This window comes from Heterocephalus glaber, unplaced genomic scaffold (genome assembly GCF_053883595.1).
Source record: "Heterocephalus glaber isolate CG9 unplaced genomic scaffold, H.glaber_assembly_v1.0 deba00000470, whole genome shotgun sequence".
Classification (NCBI taxonomy): domain Eukaryota; kingdom Metazoa; phylum Chordata; class Mammalia; order Rodentia; family Bathyergidae; genus Heterocephalus; species Heterocephalus glaber.
Window position 1 is genome coordinate 4,683,688 of NW_028258145.1, and position 27,584 is coordinate 4,711,271.

At 37.1% G+C, this 27,584-nt stretch overlaps 1 protein-coding gene across 2 annotated transcripts in view; it reads right to left on the minus strand.

Annotated features, from left to right (window-relative positions):
* Positions 1-27,584, minus strand: part of Aff3 (ALF transcription elongation factor 3) — a 521,980-nt gene that overhangs the window by 160,391 nt on the left and 334,005 nt on the right. For both annotated transcript variants that reach the window (XM_004844437.3, XM_004844436.3), the window contains one exon: positions 17,983-18,034. In XM_004844437.3, the coding sequence (XP_004844494.1) occupies positions 17,983-18,034 (52 nt within the window). The remainder of the gene's footprint in view (positions 1-17,982; positions 18,035-27,584) is intronic.

Sequence of the window (27,584 nt, forward strand, 5' to 3'; positions counted from 1 at the left end):
ATGTAAGCATAAGACTGAGCCCAGATGCACATGTTTGTGGATGTGATTTTGGTCAGTGCTTTACAGAACTGCTATGATTACTGCTATCAAAATGGTCCCCCAAAAGCTAGAAACGAAGCTAAGGAAGGAAGGGAAGGTAAAGAAAGTAATCACAATAGAAAAGAAGCAGGAAACTGTAGAGAAATATGAGTAGTGTTTGTGTGATTGATCTCGCTAATATATACAGCATGTCAAAATCAACCATCTTGACAGTCTTACAGAGAAAAGATCTGTATAAGGAAGCTAGTGTTGCTGAAGGTGTTACTCACATTAGTGAGTCACAATCAACAGTGTTAGACAAGGTAGAAAGGCTATTATTAGTGTGGATAAATAAAAGGCAGATGGCATGTTATAGCCTATCTGAGTCTATAACTTGTGAAAAAGCTAGGGCTATAAATGCAGATCTTGCAAAGAATAATCCATCAACTAGGGATAATGGTAAAATATTTCATGTCAGTAAGGGGTGGTTTCAAAATTTTAAAGTGAGAACTGGGTTTCACAGGGTTAGTGGGCATGGTGGAGCAGCCAGTGCTGATAAAAGGGCTGCTGAAAATTACATACAATACTTCAAAATGATGACACAGAGAAATGACTTTTGCTCTCATCAAGTTTTCAACTGTGATGAAACTGGCCTTTTCTGGAAGAAAATGCCCAGGAGAAAATACATTACCCAGGAAGAGAAGAAAATTCCAGGCCACAAGCCTATGAAGGATAGGCTAGCTTTATTGCTACGTGCCAATGTAAGTGGTGACCTCAAGATAAAGCCTCTCTTTGTTTATCATTCTTAGACCCTCAGAGTGTTCAGAAAACATAAAGTCATGAAGAATAGGCTAGGGGTCACATGGATATTTAAAATGAAACCCTGGGAAACAAGAGTACTTTTTCTCGACTGGATCAGGGAGCCTTTCTGTCCTACTGTTAAGAAATATCTAGAGGACAAAGGTTTACCACTCAAGGCTCTCCTCATCATGGAGAATGCTTCTGCTTACCCACAAGATTTAGAAGAAGAACTGGTTGAAGAATTCCTATGGATTTTTTTCCTATGGATTTCCTCCTGCCTAATACAACTCCTCTACTGAAGCCTATGGACCAGCAGGTTATAGCTAACTTTAAGAAGCTATACACCAAGGAACTGTTCCTGAAGTGCTTCCAGATCCAGATTTAACCTTTAAAGAGTTCTGGAAGGAACATTACAACATTCTTTCCTGTGTGAGTTTAATTGAGTATCCCTGGGCCAGTGTCTCTCTAAGGACATTGAAATCTGCCTGGAAGAAAGTATGGCCTAAAATTATATAAGAGAGAGACTCTGAAGGTTGTGTAGAGGAGCCTGAGCCTTCAATTGACCTCGTGGTTGATGACACTGTCACTATAGCAGAGTCCATAGGCTTGCAGGTAGACCATGGTGATGTTGAGAAACTGGTGTAGAAACATTCAGAGGAATTGTCTACAGAGAAACTGTAGGAACTTCTGGCTGAGCAACAGAGAATGGCAGCTGAGGAGCTTTCTGAAGAGGAGAGGGAGCATAAATAATCCATGCAGCAAAGTTCTTCTTCTGAAACAAAGGAAATTCTGAAAAAAATGGACAGAGCTACAAACATTTGTAGAGAAGACCAACCCAGAGAAAAAGCCAATTGTTGGATGCACCTGCTTAATGACAGGGCTGGGAATGTAGCTCAGCAGTACAGCATCTGCCTACTGTCTGCCTGGCTTAATGACAATGTCATGTTATACTACAGAATAATGTTAAAGAAAAGACAACCTGAGACTAGTTTTTAGTTCTGAAAAGGTTGAGACTTAGTGAGCCAGAAGCAGGTCCTAGTGGGCTACAAACTCTCCCAAAGAAAGGACACCAGAGAGCCAGATTCCTGATGTTCTTATGGAAGGGGATTCTCTTTCCAAACAATAACCACTTCCATTTCATCCTCTCTTCCTGCAAGCCAAAGATGTCAACTTGACCGGTGAGTACTGTATGACATTGTTGTTTCTGGTAAACTAAGCACATTTTATAACTTTTTGGTGAATATACTAGGAAAATTATTAGTGTTTCTGGTAAATTATACATATTATACAAGCCTTTTTTATTATGAAAAGATTAGTTAAGGGCTGCTTTTGGAGGTTCAGACTGCATTATGTGTATTTCCATTATTTCTTATGGGAAAAATAATCTTGACTTACAAGCAACTCAAATTATAACCAGCCCTTGTGAACAAATTGAGTTTGTAAGTCAAGGGTCCACTGTACTTTCACTCATGGTTTCAGAGGTTTTAGTCCATGCTTAGCTGGCTCCACTGCTGTGTGCCTATGAAGCAGAACATCATGGCAGAAGGGTGTGGTAGCAAAAAGGTGCTCACTTCATGGAAGCCAGAAAGCAGAGAGAGAAGGGAAGAGCCAAAGAGGATGGAGTTGGGGACCAGAAATAGTCCCCAAGGTCACCTCTCCATAATCCACTCCCTTTAGCTGGGCCCCACCTCCTGTTTCCACCACCTCTCATTATTGCCATCAGACTATGGTCTTATCAGTGGATTAATTCATTTGAAATTAAAGCTCTTATGAACCAATCACCTTCCAAAAGACCTACCTGTTAAGACATGAGCTTTATGGGGGACATTAGATATAAACCATAATAGACAGAGAGGGGAGAGAGAGAGAGAGGCAGAGAGAGAAGAGAGGGAGAGGGAGGGAGGGAGGGAGAGGGGGAGAGGGAGGGAGGGAGAGAGAGAGGAAAAGACAGAGAGACAGTGGGGGGACATTAGATATAAACCATAATAGAGGGAGAGGGGAGAGAGAGAAAGAGAGAGAGAGGCAGAGAGAGAAGAGAGGGAGAGAGAGAGGAAAAGACAGAGAGGCAGACAGGGAGAGAGGCAAAGAGTGAGCTCAGTACAGTAATTTGCTCTTCACCATTGGTTTTATTTTTTGCAATTTAAATTACTCATAGTCAATCAAGATTGCAAAATATTAAGTAGAAAATTTCAGAAATAAAAAATTCTTTTTTTGTATTAAATTCTTTTATTGGTACATTGTAGGTATACAATACAATTACATTTCTCATTGGGAATTGTACCTTTATATAATACATCTTGGTTCTTATTTTTTCCCCATTCCTAGCCCTCCCTTCAAATTCTTAAGTTTTAAATTGTGTACTGTTCTGGGTAGTGTGATGAAATCTTGGGCTATCTGCTCTTTCTCCCTTGTGACATGAATCATCTTTTTATCCAGTATATCCATGCTGTGTAAGCTACCTGCCCATTAGTCACTCAGAGGCCATCTTGGTTAACAGACTGAGTATGATAGAACAAAATATTTTGTGTGTGTGTGTGTGTGTGTGTGTGTGTTGGAGGATATTGGGCCCATTCACATAACTGTTATTGCAGTATTTGTTATAATTATTGTATTTTATTATTCTTGATATTTTATTGTGCCCAATTTTAAATTAAAATTTATCATAGTAAAGTACATATAGTGTATGTAGATTTTGGTGTAATCTGTGGTTTTGTGGGGGTCTTGGAATATACCCCTTGCAGTTAGGGTGGGACTACTGCAGTCACAGTGTGCTATGGTTTGCATGTTGTCTTCTCTGAGATTCATGTGTTGAGGCTTGGTGCCCAGGGTAGTGCTTTTGGAAATGGTGGAACACTTAGGACCTGGTGGAGCCTGGTGGGAAGTCTTCAAGTCACTGGGGATGCTGCTTTGGGAGGGATTGCTGGTTTCCTGGACTGAGTCCTACAGGCAGCCAGTTGTTATAAAAGCCTGGTCCTGAACCTTGAATTTTGGTCTGCTTCCTGGCTCACTGTGCCCTCTGTGCATGTACTCCTATCACTGTGATCTGCCTTGAGGTTCTCAGGAATGCTGCATAAAGGTCATGAAAGCACCATGGTCTTGAATCCTTAGACCTGTGAACTAAATAAAACTCTTTCCTTTGCAAAGCTACCCTGCCTAAGATATTTTGTTATAGTAACAAAAAAACTGACTCATATACAGTGGTTGAAGGATGTGGCTGTTTTTAAAATATGGGTATGTTATAAGCCCAGGTGGGAAGAACAACTAAGAAACAACAAGAGAAGAGGCTGGTGGAGTGATGGAATGATATGAAAGGCACCAAAGTAAGCAGGGTAAGGTATTTCTTCTTTTGAGATGGGAAAGAAGAAGGCATGGATCAAAGCAGAAAGTTGAAGGTGAAACAGATGAAAATGTAGAATATTGTTCCAGATGCACTATGTGGACTTTTCTTTTTAATTATAAAACAATGTGTGTGTTGCTGAAATTAATGTGATTCAATCAGGGCAATGATGGCTTCCAAATCTGATTAATGATCAAAATTAACCAGGGAAGTTTTTAAAAAATACAGATTCTTAGGCCCAAGCCCCATACACACAGAGTGAGAATCTCTAGTGGAAGTGGCCCAAGGATCTGCATTTTAAAGTCTCTGCAATGATTCAGATGGTTAAATCAGGTCTGGCGTCTCCTGAGTTAAGATTTTTGACCATGTGTGTATTATCAGAATCACAGGGTCAGGAAGTTATTTGATTTTTGTTCCTTTTATTGTTTTGTTTTGAGAGAAGGTTTTGCTCTGTTGTCAGGCTGGTTTCTAACTGATGACCACAAACAATACTCCTGGCTCAGCTGTCCAAGTAGCTGGAATGATAGGCGTGCACCACCATGCCCAGCTTGATTATTTTTGATTTATTAAAGTTTAAAAAGCTCCCCCGGGTAATTGGGTATCTACTCTAGTTCTGAATAACAGCTAGGAGGCTAGATTGGAAAAATAAACTATTTGGATAGAATATTTGAATCTATCACATCAACTGGTGCTGCCAATTACATCATTTGATGATGTCCTTTGGACAGTCCTATCAAAACGACATTGCTTCTAAGCTGGCTGCCACAGGTGGGTTGATATGGCTCCTGGTGGATTCTCAGTGGCTTTCTCCAGGAAGAGGGGGTGGATTTGGAATCTTTGAAGTCTCTTTAAGGGTAAGCATATGGAATACACTGTTCTTCATTGGAACTAATCACACAATGTACCTTATAAAAGAGCTAACAAGTTGCAAAACGGAGGAACGATGACAGAAAAACTGATGATGGCTTGTATTTCACTAATTAAAACAAAATCACCTGGTGGTAATGAATTTGCTCAGGAAATGCCTTGCACCATCAGGCTAATTTTTTTCTTTTTAAGCAGCAGCAACAAAGCAAAACAACTATAAAAATGAGAAGCTCCTACAGAGTCATTTGGCTTTGAGGGAAGCTATTAGCAGGACCCTTCCAATATTTCTTAAAAAATACAAATTTTTCTCTTATCCAGAATGAAGATGTCATCCAATGCCTGCTCCAGCAATCCCAGTAGTCATGTGTTGGGCTCTTACGTTTACAGCACAGACAGAAACCTAGCTCTCCTCTTTTATAGGACACACACATTACCATACGCAACAGACAGTAGGAGAGGCAAGGCTGCGTCCCCCACAGGCAACAACCCAACTCTCAAAATGCTAAGAAATAGCAGCAACACAAAAACATCCTTACCCTGTCGATGGCTTGATCCAGCTGTGGCTTAGCAACTCAAAAACTAGTAAACTTGCTTGTAATAACATCCTAAAAATTCCGAGGATATTTTCCCCCATCCACAGTTAAAAAGCTACAGTGTCACATCTGTGCCGTGTCCTGGGTGAAGGAAAGAGGCTTCTTGCTTATAGTAATTTGTCTGGTTAGAGATGAAAGAAAAAAAAAAAAATCAGTCCTGAAGCTGTCAGTGAATATTTTTAGCTTGAGGGTAAAAAAAAAAAGCCATCTTCATGTCTCCTGGCAGAACTGTATGATTTTTTTTTTTTTTAAAGGGGCAAATTCCTCTTCATATCAGGTATCTGATTGGTTTTTTGCATTTCGGCACAGGACTAACAAAAGGTTATCCATGAACTTTCAAAGGCATCCTAGTAACACAAATTGAGGTTAGGTAGCTTTCTTGGATATCCAATTACCAAAGCTTCTCGCTGAAAAAATTTCTCCTTGCAATTAATAAACAATTGTGGCATTCCTACAAAGTTCCAAAGCTAAGAATCTTCACATTCCAAATCTTTCCATTCCTGGATGAGATTTGGTATTCAGATGTTCATGGGATGCCTGCTTTTTCTTTTTTTCTTCTCAATACTCAGCCTTTTTTCAATACTGAGGCCATGATCTCAGTTTTAGGATTCCTCTTGTAAAATTGAGTTATTTTACTTGGCAGATGGCCAGAATTCATTGTTATTTTCTCTTTCTCCTTCTGTTGCTTTGTCTTTTACCCTCTTCTTTCCCTCTCTTCCTCACCTCTCTGTTTTTTTTTTTAATTAGGTAAGACTTTGAAGTCCAGTTGTACTTACAGTCTATGTGATATTTTAGTAGGGTTGTCAGAAATAGCGATTAAAAATAATAGGATGCCTACTTAAATTTGAGTTTCAAGTAAACAATGAATAATTTTTTTGTTATAAGTATGTCTAAAATATTGCACAGGACACACACTAAAAAATGATTCCCTGTTTATCTGAAATTCAAATTCAACTGGACATCATCTTGTATTTTATTTGGCAGCTCTAGTTTGGAGGTTGAAGAGAAAGGATTAAAAAAACAACAACAAAGGCATCCATTTACAACTCCTAGAAGAAATTTCCATTCTTGTCCTTCTAGATGCTTTCTGTCTCAGTGTGACACTCTGTGGAGCATCCCTATGGCTTATTTTTGACCCATCATGTCTTACTAAAAGCCCCACACACCAGACCACATTCTGATAGCAAATAAGGCCACCCCTGGTCCGGGTCCCTCCACCAACCCAGGGCCAGAGCCTGCAAAACTGGTCTCCTGGGGACCACAGGGCCTTAAGTGAGGTAAGAAAACCTTTTAAACTTAAATTTGAATTTATTATTTTTCTTCAAAATGTGAACATCAAATTAGGTATTTTTAAAGGCACTCAAGTAGTTTGCTCAATTCTCACTTGGAGGCAATTTAGCATGATTAATAACAGTGATTGTTAGGGGAAAACCCCCCAACAGATTCAAATGTACTTAAAAATGTGATAAAGTCTCTCTTATTGGACATTTTAAAGAAGATAAAAATACTGATATGCTTCAGATGTTTAAAGAAAAGATAAAGGTATTAATTACATTAATTATTAATTCATGTTTATTTTTGAGCATCTAAGTAAACCCAGCACTCACACATAATTTGGAAGTGCTGTTTGTTTTTTTTTTTTCTAAGAGACACATTAATGTTCAGTGTCTTGGAGAAGTATTTTGTTTGTTTGTTTGTTTGTTTGGTACCGGGGATTGAACTTGGGTCCTTGCGCTTGAGCAGCAGGCAGTGAAACCACTGAGCTAAATTCCTGGCCCTGGAGAAGTATTTTGAAGTCTAACAGGCAAAATAGAGAATCTAAGCACAGTTAAAAGCATGAGCTCAGCAGCCAAACTGGGTTCAAATTCTAGTGCTATCACATACTGAACCTGGTCGAGCTGCCTACCTTCTCTGTGCATATATTCCTTATTCAAAAGTGAGGGCGCCCATTCCAGAGCACTGTGGGAATATAAGGACACTGCTTGCCATAGTTAAATTTGGGAGTGAAGTTCACATGATACAACCCAAAGCATCAACAGTAAAATAAATGAAGAAAATCAGAGAAGGTTTCCATTTTTCCAACTGACTCACAAGTGAAAAGATTTTATCTTGTGGCCAAATAGTTGATATAGTTTTTTCAAAGTTATACATAACATTTTATGTATTTACTAATTTAAAAAAATTTTAGTTTTCAGAGTGCACAACTTTCTGGAATGTGTGAAATTAGTGTAATATTATTCTAAAAAACAAAGCTATATGGTTATCAGTTCCATCAATAATCCATATTTTTCTTGTCTCACTGTGCTTATTATTTTCTTTGTTCTCTGAAACTCCAAAAGGAACAACTCCTTCTCTCTCCTATTCCTTAAGCCAATTAGTCTAACTCAATTCTCTAGCTCTTGTGTGCAACAGATTTTCAAATGAAATAGTCCCAAGTTAGGGTTTCCTATTGCATTTATCCATTTTCTATTTCTATAATGAACTACCTGAGGCTGGGTGGCTTTATAAAAAAAAGAAGTTTATTTAGAATAAAGGTTCTGGAGGTTCAAAGGCATGGCATCAGTATCAGCTGGGCTCTCTGGTGAGGACCTCAGCAGGTGGGTCCATTGGCAAAAGCACATGGGCCATGGAGATGGCACCACAATACCAGAAGCCAGGGAGAAATTCAGGGGTCAGGCTTGGTTCTCTCTGGACAACTCCTGCCAAGGAGGTCAGCATTCCCTTCCCAGGATACATCCTCTGTGACCTTAGGACCTCCCCACATCACACCACAGGGACCCAGCTTCCAGCACATGAACCCTTGGGGGATCAGCCACATTCTGACCGCAGTACTTGCCACCTGGCCACATCAAACTTCACCTGTTTACTTGTGTGTTAATGTAGTTCAGCCACTTGTAGTCTGAGGCAGTGTTAAAAAGAATGCTTCTGAGTCAGACCTTTGTGGTAAGAGCCTGGCCTGGCTAACCACGTGCCAGGGCCTTGGCTTCTTCATGCCCACAGTGGGAGATTCCATGACTGTCTACTTTTTGGAGATGCTATAAAGAGTCAAAGAGCTGGTTCATCCATAGTGTGATCCTATGCTTCCAGGTACACTTGTCCTTGTGTAACTGTCATCTCTTATAGCACAATGACTATTTTTATAAAGCATTCATAACTGGACTGTGTAGTGTCCAGTTCATATTTAGCACCTCTTGATCTTGACATACTGACACTTGTACTATTGTAACTGAATGCTTGAAATTCCATGGGATAAAGATATAAAGATAGTGAAAGCAGGAAATGCCTTTTCTGACGTAAAAAGGTGAGTGGATGTGCATGTGTGGAAGTTTGGTGGCCAGCCCTAAGCCCCACATTCCCTGTCCTTTTGGATATTTCAGTTATTTAAGAACCTAAAGAGGGGCAGGTGGAGTTCTCCATGGTGGAGGCGCTAACATATTTTACATGCTTTGGGGGATCGTGTGAACACAGCCTTTTTAAAATAGCTTCTGCCAACAGCAGAAGGCCCTGTGAGGTGAGCAGGTGGGCTGAGGCTGCAGAGCTGTCACTGCTTCTGCCGATGACTGGGTGTCAGCTGAACTCCAGATGGCTGCCTGGCCATTTCCAAATCTCAGCTATGCATGTGAATGCCAGGTGCAGTCCTGTGTGGATCAAGTTCCTCTGCTCCTCACAGGTGCTTGGTGACCGGATTCTTTTGCCAATACGGAAGAAGGGTGGAATTGGGGACTTTTAGGGAAAGGTCAGTCCTTTGTTCAGAAATGGGATTCTTCCTCAACATTGCTTCTTCACGCAGTGCCTCTCAGTGTTCTAGGGCCAGGCCACCAGCACAATTTTTGATTCTGCTGCTAGCAGGTGTGAAAACTTCATGAGCCAACTTGCTTCCCTGAGACCTGGTCTCCTGTAATATGAGGTGTAACAATAGAACAATGCACTGCATTGAATTGTGAGTTTCTGGGGAAACAAGGGAGCTGGGAACAGACTCCCTAATTTTGCTAGAGAATTCTCTTATGATCCCTGGGACCAGAGGCCTCCAAGCTGGTATGGAGCACAGGAGACCACTGATGGGTGACACCCTTGTGTTTCACCTGAGATTACAACCTGAGTGACAGGAATACCTAACCTCCCTTTCGGTAAACCCAGAACTCCCTACCTCTGCAGCAGGCCCCATGCACAGCTGATCCCTTGGTCCACACAGGCTGGTCACGGTGATCCTTCCTCTCCACTGGATAAGCCTCTTTGCAGGCTTGATCCCATCTGTGCATCGACATGGTACACAGTCTAAGGAACCATAAGCAGCCCTTCCTATTTCATTTTTCATTCTTGGTGTCAAAGAACAGGGGAAACAGGATCTGGCTGATGACTTTCTCCAGGAAAAGGCTGCTTGCTAGATTTCTCATTTTCTTAGCCAACAGGATCCTGGCAAATCACTTAAGCAGATCCAGAAAGGAGGTCTTTGGGGACAGACACTTCATAAACTAAAAGGTCAGCCACAATTCATCATTTTAGAATCAGATTGCTATAGCCAAAATAAATATCAGGAAGGTTTCAAGTTTCTCAGGAAAAAAAAAAAAGATCTTTGGCAACAATTCTCTAACAGGCTCTGATCTCTCAATTTCCAGATCAGTTTATGTGTATTATTAAATGTACATGCATACATGATAGATTTCTTTATATGTTTAGTATACAATTGTTCCCCTGGATATTCTTCCCTACCATATTTATTTTCTAAGATAGATTTACAATGAGAATAGACATTTTAAACGAGTACTCTCCACTGATACTAACGTGTTGTCTGTTTCATTTTTATACATGATACAGAGGGATGCATGTTATACACAAGGACAGGACCACTGGGCATCATCTAGATTGGCTCTTTCTACCAGTCAGTGATGCTTATGTCTTCCCAGATGTTTTAAAACAGAAGTCAATGGTGGAGGTCAATTCTCTGGCCTCCTGCAGGCCAGGCTTCTCTCAGGGGAGAAGAAAATCATGCATGGTCCACTCTGGTTGAGACCTCTAGAGTAGACTGACTGTTTAGCTCTTCTTCTTCACAGCTTCTGCTTCACTGGAAGACCTTTTAAAGTATTCAAATCATTTTTGTTTTTAGCACCATTAATTCTAAGTTTTCTATTTTTTTAATAAAAAGCAGATTAAAATTCTAATAAACCTCTGATCAGCCACAGAGACAGGGCTATTTTCTAGCTTTTACAAGTCATAAATACATTTTAATAGCAGTAACTATGATTTATTGTGTACTTGGTAATATGCACTATCCATATATTAACTTTTGATGAAGGAACATTTAATGGGTCACTGTAATTCAGTTTGAACTTACGATAATTCCCAAATCTTATTGTATAATACATACATTTGGGTGGACCATTTCCTTCTGTTTCATTTTGGTTATTTTTTTCTCTTAGGTATTTATTTGCATTTAATCCTATTTAATTTATGGAAGGCATTTTAAATCTTGATTTTTTTCTTTTAAGTTGCAATTACTTTGAGAGCCTCCTACAATGGAGAAGGGTACAATGGAGAAGGGTACAATGGATTTTGCCTACGCTGGTGACCTTTGACTTGAGAGTAGATGTTTTAGTGGTGGATAAATCTGGATGAAACCAACAAGGTGATTCTCCCATTAGAGAATTTTGGAAACTCCAAATTTGGTCATTTCTTCTAGAAATTTTCTAGAATGAAAGGCAATCCAGTAGAAAGTTGGCCCATTCCTCCTCTTTGGCATTGTGTTAACTATTTACTTTGGCCTGGATGGTTACTATCTCCAGAGAAACCACGTGGGACTTTGAGAGAGCAGCAAGTGGGACACTGGTTAAGGGTTTAACTTCCAGAGTCTAAATCTCAGGTTCGAATTTTGGCTTTGTCACTTCAAACAGAAAATACTGATTAGGTTCTTTTTGTCTATAAAACTGGAAGAATTATTAGAATGTGTGGGTTAAAGGAAATAAAACATGTCCAGACCTAAGAGTTGTACCTTGTCAAGGAAAATACTCAAAATAGATTAGCTGCTATTATTATTATATTATTAGGTAGTTATTATTATCAGGTAGAAAAGCTATCCCATAAATATTTTTATTCTTTTTATATACTTACTTTTTCAACTGAGGGGAGATTTATACACCTGAAATGCACAGATCTTAGGTGTAAAATTCACTGAGTTTCAATACATGCTTACATAGACTGTTAGCATACAGAATCTTCTAGAATCACTCCCTCATGGACCCTCCCAGTCAACCATCAGCTCCTCATAACAATCACTGCTCCAAATTCTATATGAGATTAGTTTTGTCTGTTTCTTTAACTTCATATAAAGTAAGTCTTCTAATATATTCTCTTTTATGATTGGCTTCTTTCATTTAATACAACACTCCTGCAATTCATCCATGTTGTAGGGGGTGTGGGCAGTCTGTTGTTTTTTGATTGGAGGTATTCCACTGTATAAATAGACCACAATTGTTTGTCCATTCACCTGTCAGTGGACTTTAGAGGTATTTTTTTATCTATTATGAATAAAGTATTATGAATAAAATATTCTTCTACAAATCTTTTTAAGGATATATATGTTTTGTTTTTCCAGTATTAATGTTAACAAGTGAAACTGTTAGGTCATGCAACAAATATTTTTTTTTAATACGAAGTTTAAAAAATTATCATACCATTTTACATTCTCAGCAGCAATGGAAGAGAATCCCAACTGCCCCAAACCTTTGTCACTGCTTGGTGCTGTCAATCTCTTTAATTTGAGCCATTACACTGGGCATGCAGTGCTATCTCATTGTGGCTTTGATTTATATTTCCCTAAGATGAATGTTATCAGTGAAATAAACATTTTCATCTGCTTTTGGCCATTTGCATATCTTCTTTTCTCTCTTCGAGACTTGTTACTGATTTTTCAGAGTTACTTATATGTTCTGGATAGAAACTTTGTCAGACATATATATTGCAATTATATTCTCCTAGTTTGTGGCTTGCCTTGTCATTTTAAAGAATAGGTGTTTTAAATTTTGGTGAAACCCAATCTATTAGGATTTCCTTTTATATTATGCTTTGTGACCCCTGAAAGAAAATTTTGCCTATTCCCAGGTTATGAAGATAGTGTCCTGTGTTTTCTCTTCTGTAATTTTAGCTCTTGTTTGCAGGGGTGGGGAACGGTTCCTGGGGCTTGAACCCAGGGCCTTTGCACTGAGCTATGTCCTCAGCCTTTTTTATTTTGAGACAGTGTTTCATTAAATAACCAGCCAGACTTGAACTTCTGATCCTCATGCCTCAGCCCCCCAGAGTGCTGGGATTACACATGTGTGTCCCCATGCTGGTACTTTAGCTTTTATATTGAAAACTATGATCCACCAGTTTCCTCCAGTAGTTGTTCCAGCATCATTCCTTGAAAACACTTGACTTTCCCCACTGAATTGCTCTGGTGCCTTTGTGGAAAGTCAGCTGACTGACTATACATGTATGGTTTCTTTTTAGACTTGGTTTTGTTCTATTGATTTGTCTGTTCTTATGTCAATGCCATACTATCTTAAGTTACTTTGGCTTTATAGTTAATATTGAAATCAATGGCTGCCATCTTTGTTCTTCAAGATTGTTATGGGTACAAAAGTCCTTTGCTTTTCTCAACATTTTTAGAGTAACCAATAGAAGCACTGTGTACAAAAATATCCTGATGGCCTTTTGATCAAAATTGTGTTGAATGTATAGATCAGTATGAGAAAAACTAAGATACCAACATTGTCAAGCTTTCTAATTCTTTACTTCTCTCCCTTTAATTAGGTCTTAAATTTAATTATTTCTTAAAATGCTTTCTATTTTCTATCCTTGTCTCATATGTCTTTTGTTAAATTTATTGTTTTATGTTCTTATAAATGAATTTCATTTTATAATTTATTATTTCTAATAAGTAGAAACACACAGATACATTATAAATTTTTGCATTGATGTTTATGGTAGATAGTGAATTATAATTTTCTGTTTTTATATATTTGACTCAAGTTTTGGTTCAAAGTTATCCTGGCTTAATACAATGAATTGGGTAGTTCTCCTTCTTCCTTTAATTTTTGAATGAACTTGTGTAAGACTAGTAGTTTGGTTACTGTGTCCCATTGGTATAAACATTTTAAAAAATTCTGATAGAAATTATCAGGGAGGTCGTCTGTCCTGGAGAAATTTTCTTTGTGGAAAAGCTTTCATTATGAAATGTTTTGTTTGATAGGAAGAAAGTCATTCAAATTTTCTGTTTCATCTTGTGGCAATTATGATAAATTCCATTTTTCCCAAGAAAACTGTTTGATCTATGTTACCAAATTAATTGCCAGATGGTTCATAATCTATACTAATTATTGTATCTTTAGTTTTCTTCAGTGTTACAGGGTGTGGTTTTCTTTGTATTTATTCTGCTTGAGGTTTGCTGTGCTTCTTAGATCTTTAAATGAATGTTTTCACTCAGTCTGGAAATGTTGCAGCTGTCATTTCTTCAAATAATTTTTTCCAGTCTATTTTTTCTCTCTCTTTTGATATTCCAATGAATTTAGACTCACCGATATCACATAATCACAGATGCTGTTTTCATCATTTTAAAATCTTTATTCTCACTATTCTTCACAGTGAATAATTCTTATTGATCAGTGAATAATTTTTATTGATCTGGTCTGACATTTCATCATTTCCATCATTTATTTAACACTACTCAGTGAATTTTTCATTTCAAATGTTGCACATTTCAGTTCCAAAATTTGCATTTGGTTCTTAATGGTTCACATTTCCTTGGTGAGATCCACCCCTTTTTAGTTATAATGATCATGTTTTTATTGACATTCTTGGACATTATCATAGTTTAAAACAACTTATAATAGTTAAAAACATTCTTGTCTGAAAATTCAAATTATCAGGACATCTTGCAGTCTATTAGATTTTTTCTCTTGACTACTGATAACATTTTCCTATTTCTCCATCTCTTAATTTTGATTACATACCAAACATTGTGGATGATGTGTTATAGAGATTATAGACAATGTTTAAATCTTTTAGAAAGTGTTGACATTTTTGTTCTATCAGGCAATTAAGTCTTTAGCTAATTAGCTTGTACTATTAGATGCTTGGTGTTACACTGTGTCAGGAGGGATCTATTTTGGATTTGCTCTTAGTTTTAAGGTGACTCTTACTTTGAAGGCAGAGACTTTCTGGAGCTGGAAAAGTTGTTTACCTAGCGCCTCTAACATGGGTGAGATTCAAATTCCAGAATCTATAGGCAGTAGCTGTAGGCAGTTTTCTACTGAGTTCTTTGATGCCTTCCTGTACATATACGATTTAGAGGTTACTCAAGGATTGATGCATATTTAGGTACTTATGTATGGAACTGGGTACTCTCTTAACTCTGGCTCTCTCCTATATGATAATGATGATAAATGATGAAACTGTTCCTTTCATCTTCCTGAATACTCATAGGATCAATTAAGTCTAAGGAGATCCTCAAGTATTATCCACACTACTGTCCTACTAGCAGTGATTGTTTTTAAGGGCATCCAGGGAGGAAAGATGATTCTTTCGGGAATGAGCTTTTCTGTCTGAAGACTCCTTACTTTGCACTATAATTTTAGTCCATATAACAGATTCACATGACTCTCAGGATCACAGACTGGTATAGTCAGAGAGATGTGCAGGTACTACTGAGACCAAGTCCATCCTACTACACCAAGGATACAGGAGGAATCTATCCTAATATCTTGGTTTGGTATCTCTAGTTTCCTTTACTCTGATTCACCCTCTTAGTGCCCAGGGAGTCCATAACCTTTTGTCTGTTTTATGTAGGATCCCTCCCCTTGTTCTATCTTCCGGATTTTGCACATTCCTTGTTCTGTATACCTGGCTACTGAGTCATTCTTATTTCTTTGATCCTTAATTCTATGGAATAAATTACCCCCTTTCCCTTTTAAATCCTAACCTTCAGGCCTCAAAATGTGACCTTAAAAGGAGTCAGGGTTTTCATAGAGGCAATCGAGTAGGTAATCATTAGAATGGGCCCTAATCCAATATGGCAGAGGCTCTTATAGTGTATGTGCTGCCAAAGCAAGCACTGGTGGAGGCTCTTATGGGATACAGACACACATATGTATAGAGAGAAGATGGTGTGAAGACACATAGGGAGACAATGACCATGTATAAGCCAAGAACAGGCCTGGAACATATCCTTCCCTCCCCTGCAGCCCTCGGAAGGAACCAATCCTGCTGACACCTAGATCTGGAACTTCTAGCCTCCAGAACTGAGAAATACATTTCAGTTGTGTAAGTTTGCCCCTGGTTTGTGGTACTGCTATGGCAGCCAGAGCAAATGATTACACTTGCTGCTTAACAGATATCTAGTCTCAGTATTTTTATTTGATTCTGACTCATGCCCCTTGAGACCCACTGATCCCTCAGTATGGTAAATGGCCAAAGAAAAAAAAAAGATTTATGTTCTAATTTATTACTTCAGTTGAACAACCTTTCTGATCCTCGGATTTCTTATCTGTAATAAAAGTTCTATATCTACCCAATAAAGCTCAAAAGAGGTACAGCACACAAGAATGTCAATGCTACCCATTTCCAAGGCATCCCAAATCTCACTCTGTTCATAACATGCTGCTCCTGTTGTCCAATTATAAGAGAACCGTGGTGAGGGGGGCTCTTCAAGAGATGCCAAGTTCAGCATTCTCCACTTTTAAGAGAGATTCTTTATTTCTGTTTTTCTTTTTCTAGCTCAAGAGGCTGGTGACTGGGGAACCATTTTTCTCAGAGAAGAAGGGATGTTAGGTAATGTTTCAGGCTTCTCCAGTTCTTATATCTTCAGAGGATTTAAAAGTAATTTCTCAGACAACTTATTTGTTTTTATACATGTTATAAGAAATAAGGTACTGAGTAATGGGTGCTTTTAGGGAAGGGAGTTTTTAGAAATATAAGGGAAGGAAAATGTTAATGGTACATCAAGCCTTACAAAATTGGTGTCTGATGAAAAGGATTTTAAAATATGTGAAATTAAACATAATGTGCTAGCAGTTTTCTAATGGCTTTCTCTGTCTCTGAAATAATTTTGCTGTGGAGAATTTGAAAAATTGTTGTATCTGCAATAATTAATAGACTTGCTAAATAATTTCTAAAAAATATTCTCCAGTAGCTTACCGTCTAGTTGTGTGAATCCTGATCCAGTCTAAATGTTACTCAAAATAACAAATTTTTCCAGATTCTACCCTTTTCAGTGCTCTAGAATGCCTCCAGATGGCATTAAAACCCTTTTTGGATTATATTTTCCAGCCCCAAAAGAAAAAAATTAAAAATTAATAATATTTTAACCAGTTAAGATCAGTCACATTCATTGCATCATCAGAAATCACACAATGGAACTATTTAGAACTTTTAGTATCTTTAGGAAGACAAACACATAACCTCATGTATTACAAACTATATAAGCTATTCAGTGAAGCCAAAGGAACCTTCTACACTGAGAAACAGATCTTGGACAAAATATGATATGCAACATTATACCACAAAATGAGATTTCTAATGCACAGCACTTTAAATGATTAGTAGAAGAAGCACTGAACCACAAACACATACAATTCACAAAGCCTGTTTTACAATGAAAAAAAGCCATATTTCACTCTTTAAACTGATAAATATAAAGATTTTTCAGGAGCAAACCTGTTATTGATTCCTGTGGAGATAAAATAAAAATAATTTGATAGTTTGTTAACCCTTTTTAAAATACTGGTACATGAATTTGGCATCAAATTAATCATTAAAATGTATTTGGATGGCTTGAATACTGAAGAAGAAAGACAAGACACAGCAAGGAACACATGCTTTGTAAGTGTGTTTTCTTAGCTTAAAACTGCTTTGTTAAAGACACAAACTCTTGAGATTCCAGTGATATCTATAATTGTATTTTTAAAACATAATTCAGAAGTGAGATTACAGATGGCAGGCTTTTAAAGAGACTTGGCTACTTCACAGGTGTGTGGCACAGGTGTGTGGCACAGTATGTGTGAAAAGTTGTACCATCTTACAAAGGTGCTGAAAGTGGCTATCCAAATTTGAAAGGGCTTACTTCCCTTCTTCCCACTACACATTCTCACATTTCATTATATTTCTATTTTATAAAGAGGAACATTTGCATTTTCGAGATTCCTCTTACTATGCTAAAGCAGAAGACCTCAAAATGCATGCATTTGTGCCCAAAAGCATTTAAAAAGACATTATCATGAGAAAAGAGAACCATGGGTTTCCTTCCTTTATGATCACTATTACAAGATGCTTGCACTGTTTCATTTTATAACATATTAAAGAACAGTAATTTCTGATAGAAGCATGAAAGAGACTTACGATGTATTCGATGCGCCATTGTCTGGACTCTCTGGCTCAGCATCACCTTTCTCTTAAAAAGGGAGCAGAAAAAAATACCAACATGTGAGTCTTGCCATCTTTAAGAATTAAGAGAGATTAAATATATTTCTATGCTCCTATTAAAAATCTTTCAAAATGTGCAGCAGGAGGCTATTAAAACATCTTTTATTGCCTGAGAAGCGGATTTGCAAAATAATCTCGTCTTTGCAATGCAATTGCCCAGGCACAGCTCTGAGTAGGTACTAAGGAACTATTTGCAAACACTAGAGACTTGGAGTAGAGACCCTGCCAAAAGATGAATATCTTACAGATGGAATCAGTTTCTTTCCATTTCATTTTACAGAAAGTTTAAGGAAATAAACCCATTAGCATTCTACATCCAAGACACTTGGAACTTTGATCCTTTCTGCTAACAAGCCAAATAGGGTCAGGCTTAATCAGAATTTGGACCAAAAAATTTCACAGAACCGTGAGGTTGGAGTTGTGTGGTTCCCAAGAATTCTACCCCGCAGAGCGCCCTGGCAGCAGGTTTTGGGGCTCCCCAGTTAAAGCAGAATAAGATGTAAACCACAAATCTTTCCTGACCCTCCGAGAGGCTAGTTACAAAAATGTTTCTGTGGGATGCGGTCATCGGGGGATTTAATGGGTTTTAGTTCAGGGAGGCAGGAACACCTCACTTTGTGTAGTTTTGAGGGAAAATTCCTTTTGCAACAGGCATAGCATAATACTTAATCCCTGACCAAATGGTGATTGGAAGCAGGCATCGTTATTTTGGAAGGAGCCTTCTTGAATTTCCTTGAGGCCAGGATGGAAGGAGCAGGGTCCTTTGTGCCTGAGAGTGTTAGTCAGCTGCAGATGGCTGCACAGTGCAAGAGTTGAATAAATCCCACACAGATTCTGAGCTGCAAGAAATGGGTAGGGTGGCAGCAGCTGGCTTTGCTGTGCTCTTTCAGGGCAGACCTGGACATCCCCTAGGACAGTAACGGTGAAGCCTTTAGAGTTTTCAATGATAACAAACAGCTGGCTGTGGTACATGTGCCATGGGTTCACCCCTACTGTACCTAGGACCTCTCAGGCTACTGCTCAGGCCAGCAGGCCTATTCACTGTGCCCAGCTCCATTTGTCAGCTGTGGACAATAACTGGTGATCCCTTTGTCTCACGAATGAGGACCCCTTAAATTATTTAATGAACACATCCTGAAGATACTGTCCTCACTGAGCTCAAGAGCAAATTTCACATTTTCTTCTTTGTTTCTTACGGGAAATTAAACAGTTGGGAGAAAAGGAAGACACAGTGCTGAGGAGTTCATGTTTCTATCTCAGACACAACTGTGTTGTGTGTACACAGTGCTGATGCCCAAGAGAGACAGCCACTTGACTCAAAAACCAGTCATTTAGGGGAAAACCAAAAAAAACCATAAAGTGCATACTGAGGACAAATACTGGGCATGTTGAGGTCCCCTGTCCACATGCAACATGTTGATATAAAAGCAAGGCAACAAATTAATAAACTTGCTCTAGTGCTCCTATTTTTTATTTGGTCTTCTGGGCAGGGCTGCAGTGTGCTCATTTAGGAGACATGTAATGTGTGGTCAGCTGGCTTCTGTGCTGGAATCTAACCTAATTTGGCACTTTGAAGCATTGTTTTTCCATAGAGTAAGCATCATTCCTGCCAATTCAAAAACAGAGAGTCATAACACCTCCATTATGTCTGAAAAAACTGAATGAATGAAGATCACCTTTTTCTGAAATGGATCAACCCCCTTTTTTTTCTTTTAATTTGGAGAACTCGGTTCCTTTCCCTAGGGCATAGCTGCCCGTAGTTATGCCAGCCTCACAGCATTATAATCAACAATGTAAAGCAGCAGGCTCAGCAGTAGCAGGTGATAGTAAACATTTCCAAATAATTGATGTCAGGAAACAGGGAATCAATAACATAAAAAAAGGCCTTGTTGGGATGCTTGAATAAGTATGTTTTACCTTGACCAATAATGCTGCCAAATAACCCGCAGGTTGAGAGGCCACAAGCTCGACTGCACATGGGAACTGGGGGCTGAAGGAGTCCTGGGCTGGCTTCTGCATGGGGGACAAAGCTGCAAAGCTGTGGCTGGTTATCTCTGCTCTTAGCAGCACTTATGTTGTGGCAACAGGGAAAACAGAATAGGTTCTGGCAAATATGAAGGATACCAAGGGGGCAAACAGGATAATCATGAATAGCTCAGAAGTGAGCACTCCTAGCAACTTCAGGGCTGATAATGAATTAGCCTTTCTGGGTAGAAGTAAGCTTGTGATTAAGACAGGGAGAATAAGATGCAAAGCTCTCCCCTACCCTGACATCTTGAAATTTTAGGTGATGCAATTTCTGAAGTTAATTTAAAATGTTAAGGGCATAAACCATTGGGAATCATAGTCTGTTTGTCAGGACACAAGTGGAAATGTTGAAGGTGAGCTAGAAAATTCTCAGGATGAGATTTATTTTTTTAAATTTAGGTCTCAGGAGATGTTTCCCTACAGCCCCCTCTCCCCATCAAAGGACTGCTAGGTTCATCTTGTTAATTTTAGCTGCCTTCACAATGGATCTCACTGCGCTGGGCCCTTTGGGAGAGATCCTGCATTGGTCACTGATAAGCAGCACATAAAAGTCTTGCTCAGGTGCAGTGTGGTCATTTGGCAGGTGGAAATATAGTTACAGAGGTGAAAGGAAGAAAAATAAGCTACAGAAAGGACTATGCTGATGAGTGCAAATTATAGATAGAGTATACTTATGTACATGGTACATGTATTTTCAACTTGATGTATGTCTTGATGGTCTGTCACTAATACAGAACTACATGCTCAAGAAGAAAGTCTGGGCTTGTGGTGTAGCTTAGTGGCACAGTGTTTGGCCTAGGTTCATCCCTAGCACTTAAAAAAAAGCAGACGAGGTTAAAGGTACATACACCCCTGAGATGGATGTAGTTTGAGGTATGAAACAGCTCTAATAGGCCACTTAAAATTTTTTTTGGTAGCTACTTTTCTAATTCAATAAATGTACTGAAGACTTTTATTCCTGGTCCTCTGGCTGGAAAGAATAAGTAGTATCTAATTCATGGCCTTAAACACTTAAAGTGATTGTGATGCTGGAGGGTTCCATTCTTCATCAGCAGTGCTATGATATGGACCAGACAAGAGTTGTGAAAAGGGAATCAAAATAGACATATATTACACTGCATTCTGCTGCAGCAAAAAAGTTGGCTATGCTACCAATTTTCTTCAATTGTATAATTCATGTCTTTCTACTTTCAAACAGTAGAGGAAAAGTAATGACTTTGCTTGCTTTTGTTTCTAATCCTGTTAGCCCTTGATTCATTACTCTGTCACATACTATTATTTTTTATTTGTAGAGGTATCAACTTTAGATATACCTAAAAATCTCTCATATGAAAAACAAGAGATAAGATATTTAACATACTGTCTCTCCCCCACAATTTTTATTCGTTGTTATTACTTTTAGTGTCTCTAGTAGGTATTTGTAATTTTAAATATATTTAATCTTCTATTTCTTTTTTTTTTTTTCTCTTTTTTTTTTGGTGTGCCAGGGATCGAACTTGGGACCTTGTGCTTGCGAGGCAGGCGCCGGAACCACTGAGCTAAATCCCCAGGCCTTCTATTTCTTGATTAATCAACTTCTGACAGTACAGTAGCTCTTTATATTATGTATAGTGGGGGAATCCACCTGTACATTCTTCCATTTATCTTTCCTCTCTTTCTCAACTCTAAACAGCTATACTTTTCCTATTTACATTGGCAAGATTTAAAATGTTTATATTCTGTTCAATAATTATTAAAGAGTCATCCTCATTAGTATTAATTTAGTTAACAATTTAATATTTGGACATGCCTATAGGTCAATTAGAGAAATTGTAAACCAAATAAGTAGAATTTACAATACCATAAGCATTAAATACCAGAGAGCACAGCGGTGTAAGTGGACCTGTAAAAAAGGTATGGTCACTAACACTGAATGAGGGTAATGTCCTTGACATGTATGCCAAAGGGATTCTCCCTCTCAACTATCAGTCACAAAAAGTAACCCAGATGCCCCAGAGGGCTCCCTCGCAGGTACCCAGTAAGGATTCTGTGTTAATCAGTCCCTTTCTCCTTCTCATAGCTTTTTTAAAATCATGCATATGTGTATTCTTTGGTCACTGCTGTTTCTAATCTATATATGAACGGATCCAGAGCATATACATTCTACTGAGATTTAGTTCTCATGCTCTGCATTGTGATTTTCAGACCCAGCTGTCATGATGCAGGTAGATTTGGTTTTGTTCAACTTCAGTGCTATGAAACATCTTAGTGTGTAAAGATACTATGAGTTTCTTATTTATTCCACTTTTGATGGGCAGGCATTGAGATTTTCTTTCATTATAAATGATGTATTTGTAAACATTCATGAGCATCCTTTCTCCTAGATATGTTAGGTAGGAGTTCTGGGCAGTAGGGCTCATACATGCCCAACTTTACCAGGAATCCTAAACTGGTTTTCCAAACTAACACTATCTCCAGTAATAAAGATCACCTCGATCCACATTTATACAACACTTGTTAGAGTCACATTTTTAGCATTTTTTTCCTAAATTAATAATGTAGAATGAAATTTCATTGTGGGGTTTACATTCCTCTGAGCTCTGATGAGATACATATTTTGGACTCACTTCTGTGTGACATTTCTTAAATTATTTTTAGATTTTTTTTTATTCAGAGAAGGATTTTATTATTGATATACAGGTAGTATATTTGTGTCAGCCTAAATACAACCATAAACACAGATAATAAATAACTTTCTCAATGTTAGCCTTTTTACTTTTTTTTAGTATCTTTGGGTCAACTATAAGTTTTTAATTTTAATGTACTTGTATTTACCAATATTTTCCTTTAGTTGACTTCTTTTGTGTTTTATGTTTAAGAAACACACCAGAAATGTCCTATCCTGTCTTTTGAAAGTGTATAGTTTCACTGATCTTTTAAAAATATCTGGATTGGTTTTTGTAGATGGTGTTGAATGGAAGTTAATTTCATTTTTCTCCCTGTAGATGACCAACAACCCACATTCCCAGTATTCCCATTTGCAAAGCCTGCTGATTCCACATGGATCCAAGTTCTCAGATCTGTTAGGAGTCCAATTTCCTTGAATCTCTGTGTCTGCTTCCGGATCCTCTACTCAGTTGCACCATTCATTTGTGGATCACTGCCTCCATTACTTCAACTGATTGACTGATTGAATATAGGTAAGGCAAGGCTCCAACCTTGTTCTTCAAGTGTGTCTTAGCTATTCCTATAAATTTAAGAATCACGCTGACACTTTGATGAGAGCTGTACTGAAGCTAATAATCAATTTAAAGAGAACTTGTATCTTAACAATATTGCATCTTCTGATCTATGTACCTAGTGTTGCTACATTTTATTTAGGTCTTCTACAGTATCTTTCAGGAGTTTGCAATTTTCTCTGTTGTAGTCTCACTTATTGTTTGTCAGGTGTATTGCTTAGTAAGTTATATTTTTGATGCCAATGCTAAAAGATGTTTTCAAACTGTTTTCTGTTTGTTGATAGGGAAATGCAATGGATTGTGTATACAGCAACACCTCTGTATTTTCTTACTGATTCTAATAACTCATCTGTAGATGGAGTTTCCTACATAGATAATTACATAATTCAAGGAAACGAGGTTTGATTTTTTTTTTCTAACACATGCACTTACGCTTTTTTTTCTTTTTCTTAGTATACTGTTTTAATCAAGGATTCTCAGTATAATGTTAGGTAAAAGTTGAACCCATATCTTCATCTATCTTTAGGAGAAGGTGGTAAATATTTGAATATTAAGACGTCTGCTCTAATTTTTTGCATATATTGTGTTAATGAAAAGGTCTTCTAGTTTCCATTTGCTAAGATTTCTTTTTCTTTGAATTGCATATAGTAAATGAAGTGTTTTTTCTCAATTTTTTGAAATAATTACATTTTCTCCTTTAATTTTTAATATAATGAATTACATTAATATTCTAAAATACCTAATTTTGAATTCTTAGAATAAATACAATTTCTTAGTTATGAATTACATTTTAAAATATATCATACTTTTTCTGGATTTGATTACTAATATTTTCCTTAGGAATCTACACTATGATCATGAATGAAATTGGCCTGAAATTTCTTTTTCTTGCATTGTTTCTGTCAAGTTTTGCTGTAAAGTTATGCTACTTGGTAGAATAATCTGGGAACTTCTGTGTTTCTATTTTGTTCTCAGTTTGAAATTATTTCTTGCGTGTTTGGTAGAACTCATTATAAACAATGTTTGTGTGTGTGTGAAATGATTATTAAAAATGACAGAGTCAGTTTTAAAAATGGTGTTAAGATCATTCTCAATTTTATATAAACATGATATAGAAGTAATCATTTCAATTACATTAATTTCACCTAATTTTGAAAAAATTTGGCAAAGTTTTGTTCATATTTTGACCTACAGCACGTTACTCATTCTTTTTTATTGTGATGATTAAAAATACTAATTACACAGGTTAAAGGGTTTCACTGTGACATTTCCATACCTACATAGTCCTGTCCACCCTCCCTTCCCCCTTCTCCTGGCCTCTGGGCTCCACCTTCCCCACCCCCACATCCCCTTCCTGTTCCCTAATAGTGTCCCTTTTCATGTCTACTATTGTTTATTTGTATTTTTTCTTTTTGTCTTGACCAACCTCTCCAGGAAATTCTTTAATTTCATTATATTTTCAAAGAACAAACTTTTGCCTCCACTGGTATTTAAAATTTTATTTTTGTTTGCTGTTTGTTAATTTGTTATTATCTTTTTTTGGTCTGTTTTCTCTGTATTTATTTTGCTCTTCTTTGTCTAACCTTCTAAGATAGATGCTTCGCTATTATTATTATTTTTTTTTTGGTACTGGGGATTGAACTCGGGACCTTGTGCCTGCGAGGCAGGTGGGATTTAGTTCAGTGGTTCTGCCTTCTGCCTGGCAGGCGCAAGGTCCCAAGTTTGATCCCCGGTACCAAAAAAAAAAAAAAGCATTTGAGGTTACAAATTTCCCTCCCATTTACTTATATCCCTCAGTTTTAAAACTAGGTATTTTAATTACTTTTCCATTCTAAATAAGATCTAAAGTATGTTTTAATCCCCCAAATTTGTGTTTTCATTAATTATCTTTTGTTATCATTTTCTAATTTAATCATATTGGGGTCAGAGACTACAATCAGTAAAATACTGAGCCGCTGAAATTTGTTTTGTGGTATAATGTGTTGTCAATTTTTATAAATGTTTCTGGTTGGCTTAAAAGTACAACATATTTTGCAGCTGGGTCATGGGATTTTGTTAATTTTGTTTGCTTTATGTCACGATTGCTAATTTGTGTTTATATCTCCAAATAAGACAAATTTCTCCACATAATTTGGTTAATTTTTTCTTTTGAAATTCTGAAGTTATGTTATCCAGAATTTATATGTTTAAAATTCTTTCATCTGTATGGTAAGCTGTATTTTTCATTTTTGTTTAGTAGCCCTCTTTACTCTAGTAATGTTTTTGTTTATAGTTTATTTTTGTGGGATTAAAATAAATATAATAATCTTTCTTTTCATCAATATTTGCCTAGTATATATTTTCCTATACTTTTTTCTTCCAAATTTTCTGAATCTTCAATTTTTCAATGTGTCACTGTAAACAGAATATACCTGGAGTTTTATTTTTTAATTCATTTAGACAATATGTATCATTTAATCATAGACTCTAATCCATTTGTTTAAATTACTGATTTCATTTCACTTATGCCATTACATCTTTCCATGTACTCTGTTCATTTTCTATTCTTTACTTCTCTTGGATATTTTCACAGTCCTTTTTTATCTTGGTCTGTAAGACGCTTTTCACATTTTGTTTGCAAGCTAAACACCCTTTTCTTATGGTTTAGTAATTACCCTAAAAATTGTAAATGCTCACTTAATTTTGCAAAGTCCAAAGTTAATTTTTTACTCTTTTCCCAAATAATTATAGAGATTTAGATTTTAACTCCCAAGTTTCTTCCTTACTATATGCTATTGTTTTTATGTATTCTAATCAAGCTTTTATTTTTATTACTTCCCAATATATTATTGTTTCATGCAACAATATTTTCAGATTTCCCCTATATTTACTTTTTTTGCTGTTCAATCATTCTTGCAGCTTATATTTCTCATGAACAAAGTACATCTTTTCAGATTTCATTTTTTTAGGGTCTGATAGGGGCAAATTCTTTCAGCTTTTGTTTGCCTGAAAGTATCATCTTCTTTCCTTTTCTTTTGTAAGAAAGAAACACAATCATAACAGAATTCTCAGTTAATGATTATTTTCTCTTTGGTTCCTAGTGCTGGTGCTGGTACTCAGTTGAAGTTTGTTCCTTTTTTGAAAATATTAAGGGTATTTTAAGGTTGCTTTTCCTTTACATATGTGTTTTGAGTAGTATGTCTGTGTGAATCCTTGCCATTTACCCTGGGTAGTGTTCACTTAGTGTCGTGAATCTGTGTAACTAGTGTCTTCCAATCTTGGGAGATGTTTAGCCATAATGTTCTTTCATATTGCTCTTCCCACCCGCCTAGAATTCAGATTAGATGTGTGTTAGATTTCCCTGCTTCATTCCTCATGTTTCTTAGCTTTCATGTCCTATTTTCTATTTCTGTCTCTCCAAACTGCATTCTAGGTAATTTCTTAAATTCAATTTTCCAATTCATTAATTCCCATTCAGCTGTGTCTAATATGCTGTGTAAACTGGCCCATGGAAATTTTAGTTTCTATTACTATTTTTTTAATTTCTAGAAATTCTGTTTAACACTTCTTCAAATCTTTTTGTTCAATATCACATTTCTCACTTTTTCTTCTACTTCTGGAAGTTAAAGTGAGGACTCGTATATTCTAGGTTTGATAATTCCAATATCTGAATGAGCAGTATGATTTTCCACTGTCATTGTTTTTTTCTCTAGCACACAGTCTTACTTCCTTTTATATAAAGTGTTTTCTTCTTTTGCTGTGAGTGGGTAATTTTACTGGGAACAGCATTCATTTCTATTATTATTTATTCTTTTGCCATTTCTTTCTTTTTCTGGTATTCCTATTAGCTGGAATTTTTATTTTCCCACCCTCATTAACTGTGTATCTTATTAAGCCTCTTTCATATTTTCTATCTGTGTTTCAGTGGGTTTTACTGTTTGTTTTTTAAAACAGTTTCAATGTATATTCTAGGCTGGCCTTGAAGTTACTCTGTAGTCCAGGCTGACTTCAAACTGATGGCGATCCTCCTGCTTCAGCCTCCCCAGTGCTGGGATTACAGGCATGTGCCACCATGCCCAGCTTTGCACTTCAGTTTTAACTCTATATCCCACATTCTAGACTTCTATTATCACCCATCCCTTTTATAAAATTCTATTAGTTTTTAATTTTGCTGATCTTATTTTAATTCTCAAGTGTTTGTTTATTCAGTAATTACTTCAATTTGTTCACTCTTTATTTAATATAAACCATTTCAGATCTTTTTGGAGATTACAGTTATACTTGAAACTTTCT